The sequence below is a fragment of the Protobothrops mucrosquamatus genome, unplaced genomic scaffold (assembly GCF_001527695.2).
Source record: "Protobothrops mucrosquamatus isolate PMUCROS unplaced genomic scaffold, P.Mucros_1.0 scaffold76, whole genome shotgun sequence".
Lineage (NCBI taxonomy): Eukaryota > Metazoa > Chordata > Lepidosauria > Squamata > Viperidae > Protobothrops > Protobothrops mucrosquamatus.
The window spans coordinates 1,247,924-1,256,832 of NW_015386453.1; the positions used below are offsets into that span (position 1 = coordinate 1,247,924).

At 48.1% G+C, this 8,909-nt stretch overlaps 2 protein-coding genes across 2 annotated transcripts in view; one reads left to right on the forward strand and one right to left on the reverse strand.

The window, feature by feature from the left end:
- The window catches only part of HCFC1 (host cell factor C1), a 25,925-nt gene extending 19,168 nt beyond the window's left edge, over positions 1–6,757 (forward strand). The window contains exons 19-26 of the mRNA XM_029283397.1: positions 1,104–1,650; positions 2,715–3,107; positions 3,453–3,571; positions 3,656–3,793; positions 3,933–4,118; positions 4,276–4,573; positions 5,289–5,352; positions 6,582–6,757. Of these exons, the coding sequence (XP_029139230.1) occupies positions 1,104–1,650; positions 2,715–3,107; positions 3,453–3,571; positions 3,656–3,793; positions 3,933–4,118; positions 4,276–4,573; positions 5,289–5,352; positions 6,582–6,621 (1,785 nt within the window). The 3' untranslated portion in view covers positions 6,622–6,757. The remainder of the gene's footprint in view (positions 1–1,103; positions 1,651–2,714; positions 3,108–3,452; positions 3,572–3,655; positions 3,794–3,932; positions 4,119–4,275; positions 4,574–5,288; positions 5,353–6,581) is intronic.
- A 1,369-nt stretch (positions 6,758–8,126) lies between these two features.
- Positions 8,127–8,909, reverse strand: part of LOC107284235 (ras-related protein Rab-7a) — a 10,649-nt gene continuing 9,866 nt past the window's right edge. The window contains exon 6 of the mRNA XM_015812262.1: positions 8,127–8,491. Coding sequence (XP_015667748.1) covers positions 8,402–8,491 — 90 coding nt within the window. The 3' untranslated portion in view covers positions 8,127–8,401. The remainder of the gene's footprint in view (positions 8,492–8,909) is intronic.

Genomic DNA, 8,909 nt, shown 5'->3' on the forward strand with positions numbered 1-8,909 from the left:
AAAGCTGTTTTTTCACGAGGCAGCTGAGATTCCTTGTTTTTCTTTGAAGACGTTTCACTTCTCATCCAAGAACCTTCTTCAGCTCTGACTGGATGGTGGGGAATGGCAGGATTTATACTCCTTGCAGACTCAGGTGACAACACAGATAAACCTCCAGGTGGCCTCAACCACTCTTTAAAAGAATGCAAATGACCCGCTGTCTGCAAGGAGTATAAATCCTTCCATTCCCCACCATCCAGTCAGAGCTGAAGAAGCTTCTTGTATGAGAAGCGAAATGTCTTCAAAGAAAAACAAGAAAATCCAGTTGCCTCTTGAAAAAGCATCTTTGGGACAATTATGACCTGGATGACTGAGAATCTCCATAGACATTTCCACAAATATGTGTGCACATATCCATCCCCCAAAATTGAGTTTAACTTGGCTCACTGTAATATCTCTTCCCAAAGTATATCTCTAAGAATCCTCAAAGAAGAAATAGCATTCCTTGGGAAAAGAGGATAATGGCAAAGAAAAAGAGCAGAATGAGGTAAAAGAGGTACTAACTACAACAGTGAAATGATTTAAGGAGGAGTAATACTTGTTTAACTGGGCCTTTAATCTGATCCAATGGAGGTGCTCCTAGGTCCATGGTGGCGAAGCTATGGCACGCGTGCCACAGGTGGCACGCAGGGCCCTCTCTGTGGGCACGCGCGCCATCGCCCCAGTCCTAGGCCTTCAGCTGGGTTTTATAAAACCTTTTCGCTTTAGGCCTCCGCCGCCGTGTGCAAAAAAAAAAAGGTTCAATCAATTTCAACTTCTCGCGGGAAAAAAAAAGATCTCGCAAAGTTGGAATTGATTGAAGTTTTTAGTCCCACTCAGTCTACAGTTACCACCGCAGCCACGCCCACCCAATTGGACACACTCACCCAATAGGCCACGCCCACCCGGCACCCGACAATACATAAGTGGGTTTTGGGTTGCACTTTGGTCACTCGGTCTCTAAAAGGTTCTCCATCACTGTCCTAGGTCCTTGTGTTTGTATAAAAAGTGTTCAAGGCAGACTCAGTGCTGCCTGGTCCAGCATTCACACACTCTTATCTTTCTATCCATCCTTCCTGTTGCAGAACATCTCCACGCTTGCTGATGTCCCTGCAGACGAGGCAGTTCCACCTGCTGAGGCTCCTGATACCACCAGCACAGATTCCCTTCCGGCACCCTCTGAGCCACTGCAGCCCTCCATAGAGATGCAGAGAGCAGTTGCAACCCCTGAACCTCAGGGACAAGCACAGGTTGCCTCAATTGCCTCAACTGGCACTCCGCCAACTGAAGGTCCTCTGGGTGAAACTGCTCCCCATCCAGAACTTGTCCCTCCTACTGAAGAGACACCACCCACACCAGCACCCCCCGCCCAAGAACCTGTGGCTATGGTGGTGCTGCCCCAGGCCACACCTGCAGCTCCACCATCCTCAGAGGTGGAGCAGTTAGCATTGCCTCAGGAACTAATGGCAGAGAGCCAGGCAGGCACCACCACTCTGATGGTGACTGGATTGACTCCTGAGGAACTAGCCGTAACGGCTGCTGCAGAGGCTGCTGCTCAAGCTGCTGCCACTGAAGAGGCACAAGCGCTGGCCATCCAGGCGGTCTTGCAAGCAGCCCAGCAGGCTGTAATGGGTGAGTACTTGTAACCCTCCATTTTCCTCTCTGGAATCTTCTCCGCTCACGCTACATGAGCTGGCCAGGTCTGTCCTTGGTGAAAGATCTTGCTAATTTTCTTGGATCTTAGGTAAACATTTAGCCCATAAGAGTCTAACCTTTTGGCTTGCCTGGGCTGCATTGAGTGACGAGAAATTATCCTGGGCTGCATATCAAATATATACTGTGTTTTCCCGAAAATAAGAACTATCCCGAAAATAAGCCCTAGCTTGATTTTTACACGTGCGCCTAATATAAGCCCTTCCCCAAAATAAACCTTAGTTAAGACCCCGCCCACTCAGTCCCACTGTCTGATTGTAAGAGGTGGGGCGAGGTGCACACGTAAAAATCAAGCTGGGGTGAGGGGGGTGGAGGTGCCCCACGCACCCCGCACCTGCCTACCACAGGGACCCCGCAGCCAGGCCTTCCATGCCCCAACATCTGCCTCGCCTTGCAGCAGCGGCACCAGCAGCTCCATCCAGCAGGAACCTGCGTGGCCACTGGCTCACTTCCAGTTGCTGGCATCCTGCCCGAGCGGCTGTGAGCAGCAACAGAAGTTGGGCAGTACCACATGGTGTTCTGACATGAGTGCTGTGAGTGCCTGCAGAAGAAGTTGGGCAGTGCCACGTGGCATCCTGCCACGAGTGGCTATGAGCAGCTGCAGAAGAAGTCGGGCGGCGCCATGTGGCGTCCGAGCGGCTGAGCAGCCGCAGAAGTTGGGCAGCGGTACAACAGGTGTCAGAACATGGGAGTCCTGGCCGTGGTGGTCCTGAGGTAAGCGTTTAAGACATCCCCCCAAAATAAGACCTAGTGCCTCTTGGAGTCAAAAAAGTAAGACCGGGTCTTATTTTTGGGGAAACACGGCACTATAGATTATATATATACATAATCAACTTTATTTTATTATATTTTATATATAACCCACAGCCTGTATGTGGCCTTGGACAGCTAATAATGCAGACCTACAACATATATATATAGTAGGGCCGCATACATGCTGTGGGTTGGACATGCCTGAATTAGCCCTTTTCTTTTTTGAACAGGTCCTGGAGAAGCCATGGATACTTCGGAAGCAGCAGCAACACAGGCTGAACTAGGCCACCTGAGTTCAGAGGGCCCTGAAGGACAGCCCACCGCGATCCCCATTGTGCTTACTCAGCAAGACTTGGCAGCCTTGGTGCAGCAGCAACAACAGCAGCTTCAGGAGGCTCAGGCAGCAGCGGCAGCAGCAGCAGCTGCAGTTCAGCAGCAGCAACAGCAGCAGCAGCAACAGCAACAGCAGCCCCCTCAGCATCAACTGCCTGCCCACTTGCCTACAGAAGCCCTGGCTCCTGCTGATAGCCTCAACGATCCTGCCAGTGAGAGCAATGGCCTCAATGAGTTGGCTAGTGCAGTGACCAGCACGGTTGGGCTGTTACCTCCCACTCCCACAGAGAGTAAGTGAGGCAAAGATGACTGCCATTACATTGGCAGTGGCTTTTAAAAGCTTGTTTCCACTTGTAAGTAGAGGTGGCACAGCTCAGTGGTAAGAAGGTTACTTACAATGGTGCTTTTTCAGCCAATAGTGAAAGGGAGAGTCCCCTGCTCCTGTTTGATCATGAGATAATTTTATGTTCCAGTCCTGTCAAGGCACCTTGGGAAATCTATCTAAGGTGGGCCTTTTAGTTAAATCAGGACTTGGTTCTGTTGCCTATATTTCCTTTTCCAGTTTTGGATATGGACCAATGTCTTTGGGGATCAGGGATCTAATGAAAGTTATTGAAATTATTCCCCTCATCTAGGTCTTGCTCCTTCAAATACATTTGTGGCCCCACAGCCTGTGGTAGTAGCCAGCCCAGCAAAATTGCAGGCAGCAGCTGCCCTGACAGAAGTTGCTAATGGGATTGAACCAGCTCCAGTGGTAAGAAAAAAATATTGGTAGGAATTTATGGAATGAGTTTACAAGTTTTCCAAAGTTTATCTTGAATTATCCATTCTTTGCTAGAAACCAGAGCCTCCCACACAGCTTCCAAAAGTGATTGTGAAGAAGGAAAATCAATGGTTTGATGTGGGTATTGTCAAGGCAACCAACATGGTGGTGACACACTACTTCCTGCCGCCTGATGATGCACCTGCTACAGATGTGAGTGGAAAAATATACTATAATCACCTTAATTTCACCTTAAAGGTCCAAATTTTTTCTGCCATGTATCTTCTTATCCATTCCCATAATATCAAGATAATTGTGATGTCTTATTTCCACTCTCTTCTGTCCTCTGCAGGATGATTCAGGAACCACTCCTGATTATTCTCAATTCAAGAAGCAGGAGCTGCAGCCTGGTACTGCTTATAAGTTCCGAGTAGCAGGAATTAATGCCTGCGGACGAGGCCCTTTCAGTGAAATCTCAGCATTCAAGACCTGTTTGCCTGGTTTTCCTGGAGCACCTTGTGCCATTAAAATCAGTAAGGTAAGAGCTTTTTCTGTTTTAAAGTCCTGTTAATTCATCTCCCTTTTTGAGTTGGGGTAATTGAATAATGTTTGTTGCATCTGTTGTCTCCCACTCTTGCTGTAATGCCTTTTGGCTGTCCTGGTTTTCAAGCTCTTCTTGCGTGTTTCTAACACAGAGTCCAGACGGAGCCCACCTGACTTGGGAACCACCTTCAGTCACCTCTGGAAAAATCACAGAATACTCGGTGTACCTAGCCATCCAGAGTCCCCAGGCGGGTGAACCTAAGACCGCAGCACCTGCCCAGCTGGCCTTCATGCGGGTTTACTGTGGGCCCAGTCCTTCGTGCCTGGTCCAGTCTGCTAGTCTCTCCAATGCCCATATAGACTACACCACAAAGCCTGCCATTATTTTCCGCATTGCTGCCCGCAACGAGAAGGGCTATGGTCCTGCCACACAAGTTCGGTGGCTTCAAGGTGAGTGGCGGCTGTGATGAGACGTTGGAGGGAGGAATGTAGCTTCAGGCCACATATGAGTGGGAAGACGTTCTTTAAATTAAACCTTCAACAAGATGAGGAGCTGCTATCAGGTCTCTGACTCTTATAAATAGCTGCACACCATTCACTTTCCCATCTTCAGCCTTGGTTTGCAACTGAAGAAAATCTGCCATGCTGCCTCTCAGATCCAGGTTGGATATTTGTGTTGATGTTTCTGTTAGTAGGAGGGGGGGTATACGTAAATAGGAAGGTCTCATTCAGAGTTCTAGATTTTTATTTTATTGAATTTAGTCAATAAGAATTGATGGATTTGTGAGATATTTCTATCAAGTTCCTAGTCGGGAATATGTATGTCTGGATTTCCTAATATGTGAATCTCACCATCTAGAGTGAAAATGTTTTTTCAGCCCCAGCTACAGTATAAATGGCTTGGCGATAGGATTACTGAGTTTAATAGTAGAGACAAGCTCAGCAAGCCAAATTGTAATAATATCACTAAAGGACTGAATGTCAGAATAAAATTACTCATTTTTTTTCACATCAGCATTTGATTGTATTTTATTTCTTGTTTTATCCCTTATGATTGATAAAGGAATAAAGGATATATATTTCACATTCCTATAATGATTCACCTTGATTCAGGCAATGTTTTATCTTTCCCTTCAGTGTGTGTAATACACTTTTGTCTTTACAGAATCCAGTAAAGATGGATCTATGACAAAACCAACTAACAAGCGGCCGCTTTCATCTTCTGATCTGTGAGTATTGATTGGCGGAGCAAGCAATTATTTCAGCCTTCGTGTTTCCTTTGTGGAGTTGTGGAGGGTTATGGAAGGAAATCTGTGTATATCCCCAGTCATTTTGGGAGAAAAAATACCTCATGAATTTTTCTTTGTGTTCATCAGAATATCTTGGGTCAGCCCTAGATTGAATAAAGGGTTAAGTTACTTTGTTGTCTATGTAGAGTGGGACAGGGACTTCCAGCCAGAATAGAATTTCTCCTATAAGCAGCCTAGCAAATCAAGGATGCTGCAGCAAATTCTCTACAGAAGTATTGCTAAAGTTACAGCTGTGGAACTCAGCTGTGTGAAGCCAAGAGGCAGTTTGATGTAGTATTTAAGGTACTAGCCTAGAAGCCAGAAGACTGAATTCTAGGCCACCTTTATGCATGAAAGCTGACTGGATGACTTTGGGCTAGTCCAGTGATGGCGAACCTTTTAGAGACCGAGTGCCCAAACTGCAACCCAAAACCCACTTATTTATCACCGGGTGCCAGGTGGGCGTGGCTGTGGCAGTCGTGGCAGATTGGGTGGGTGTGGCCAAAGTGGGCGTGGTCACCTCAATGTTGCTCGTGGGGAGTGACACCTGTGGGGGCCAGGCAGGGTTGGGGGAGATCAAGGGGGTTTCTGGCAGGTGGGACGATGGGCAGGAGGTTTGTCCTGTGGGGTGAGGCGAGCCAGGGTGGGGGTGCCATTGTCACAGGGCAAGGCAAGGCAGGGGCCGGGACGGCTACTGCCTGACACCATCAGCCCCCTGAACACAGAGGCCAGAGAGCGCATGGGTGCTGGGATACATCCAGCCATATGGGACCTCGGCAAGTTAGCGGGCAGCTGGTTGAAGAGGGATGGTTGCCATCTCCAGGGCATGGCGTGCGTGCCCACAGAGAGGGCTCTGAGTGCCGCCTCTGGCACGCATGCCATAGGTTCGCCACCACTGGGCTAGTCACTCTCTCAGCCCAGGCTATCTCACAAGGTGGTTATTATGGGTGAAATAGGAGGAGGAAGGAGCATTAGATATATTCACCACTTTGAGTTGTATATAAAAAAGGTGGGATGAGGATTAAAAAGTTGGTTGCTTGCTAGTACTGATGGGAGTGGACAATTCCAGGGAATGAAAATTTGAATTCTGTCAGTACTCCGGGCAAGAAGAGCATCGCATTCATGGCCAAGCAGGAAGTTGGACCTTATTGTTCTTTTTCATCTTCCAGGAAAAGTGCTCCAAAGAAGCCCAAAGCAGATGGGCAGTGAAGGGAGTCACCAGCCGTCCCCTCTTCCTGCCTGCTCCACAGCCTCTGCCTGAACTCCCCCAGCCAGCCAGTCACCCCGTGTATGGCGAAGATGGAACTGCCAAAAGCACATTTCATACACCTTGGGATGAACTGTTGGGGTGGGGGGGGGGTGGGGGAGAAGAGACGCTGAGGCTCATGTGAGGGACCCCCAAGCAGGGCCATCACTGTGCCATACCCCAGCCTAGGAAGAGGGAAGAAGGAATGGAATTCCTCCCTCACCCTCTGCTTACTGCCCCAGTGACATGGACATTGATGTTTGGGGTGGGCTTGAGGGAAAACTTGTTATGGGGGGGAGGGGGGCTGTTGGGTTTTTTTACAAGTTGCAGTTACAGGAATGAAGTTCTTTTGTATTCCCCTGAATCCTGTGTGTTGGGGGTAGGAGACTTGATCTCCCTGCCTCCGGTTCTTGCCTCTGTACAGACCCTCTTCCTCAGTTTAGTTTTTAGTGTCTGCGTTTGGTAATGGAGAGAAGTCCTTGCTAGTGGGGATTGAGAAGATGTGACATGGTTGGCCACAGATGCAGCTACTTTGAACATTGGAGGGAAGGGGCTCATGCTACAGCAGCTGTTCTAATGCTCAGCGCAGGATGTTTGTGGCTTGAATCCACCCCTTTTTCCCCCTGTACATGGAACAGCCCCTCCTTAGCAGCACAACCTGGGTTTGTTTTCTCTCTTTGCTCTTCCTGCCTCCAGGCCACAAGGTGGCATGCTATAGGCAGATTGTCTTGCCATTCCTCTCCATTGTTTTGTATAAAACCTTTTTTTAGGATAAAATGATTTGGGAGGGAGAATGTAGCTGATCCACCAGGCTTTTGGGTCAGAGCAAGGCTGGAGGGCAATATTCTTGATGGTTGACATACAACTCTCCACTGTACGGGGTAGGAGTTTAGGTTTCTCTCTCTATAGAAATATATGCCCCCCTCCCCTTTTCCCCTATTGGTTGTCTTGGGACATTCCACATAGGGGAGGTGGGGAAAGCAACAGGGCTTTGTAGAGTTGGGGGATCTCTATGGAACACGAATGAAATGCTCCCCCCAGGCGCACTGTTTGCTGTGTTGAGATTGGTAGACAAACTAGCCCTCAGAAAATATCCCCATGAGCAAACCTCTCCCTCCCTTGCTCAGTACCCTGGTCTTTTGTATTATAGTATATTTCGCTGTGTCCCACTTTCCTGTTCAGTCCCTAAGATTCCTTCTGTCCTTCCTATATTTGACCTGATTTATTTTCCACTGAGACAGGAACAGCCCTCATAGGAGTTTACCCTGGCTATCCACCCTGACCCCCCCCCCCACTCCCCTTAGTGCTGCGTATCTGTCGTTTTTGTGCTATTTTGAACAATTAAAGACTTTTTTTTGGAAACAAGACTTGATGTTTGGGAAAAGAGCTCTTTCCCTCATCTTCTCCCTTCAGAGTGTTTGTGGTCAAATTTTCTATAGCCTTTTTTCTTTATGAAAGGACTAGATAATGCCTGTTTTCTGTCACTGAAAAGTCTCAGATTGAGATTTATTTCCATATGTTTGGATGAAGACTATCCAACACCCAATCTAGGTTCTTCAGTTACAAGGATCTCCCTTCCAGAAGGCCACAAATCTTATCACAGGATCCAGCTACCAAAGTGACAGGCTGCAGGGTTGGCAGACTCTTGTTACTGCCCAATGGGCTAACTTCCTGTTCTTGTTCATTGCATCGTGTCAAAGATCTGTAGTGAAAAATAAATCCTCCCATCTGCATTAGTGCTTATCAGCAGCCACACCTTTCCCGGTGTGTCCCTTCTGGCGGCCTGGTCTCTAGGTGAACAGAGTTGAGCTGTGGCTCTTCGGGTACCTTGCGCTGAAATGAAACAAAGTGATCAGCACAAGTGAGAAAAGGTCTGATATGGAGCAACTTGCTGGAAAGCACTGCCCTGATAAAGGAATTGCTTCTTATCACAAAGAGTGTAGTCTTAAAAGCAGGGGTAACGCCTATTGTAGCTGGAGGCAGCCTATTCTCCAAGGCGCCTGAAGGCAGGGCAAGAAGCAACGGGCGGAAACTGATCAAGGAGAGAAGCAACTTAGAACTAAGGAGAAACTTCCTGACAGTTAGAACAATTAACCAGTGGAACAACCTGCCTCCAGAAGCGGTGAATGCTCCAACACTGGAAGTTTTTAAGAAGAGACTGGACAGCCATTTGTCTGAAATGGTGTAGGGTTCCTGCCTGGGCAGGGGGTTGGACTCGATGACCTCCAAGGTCCCTTCCAACTTTATTATT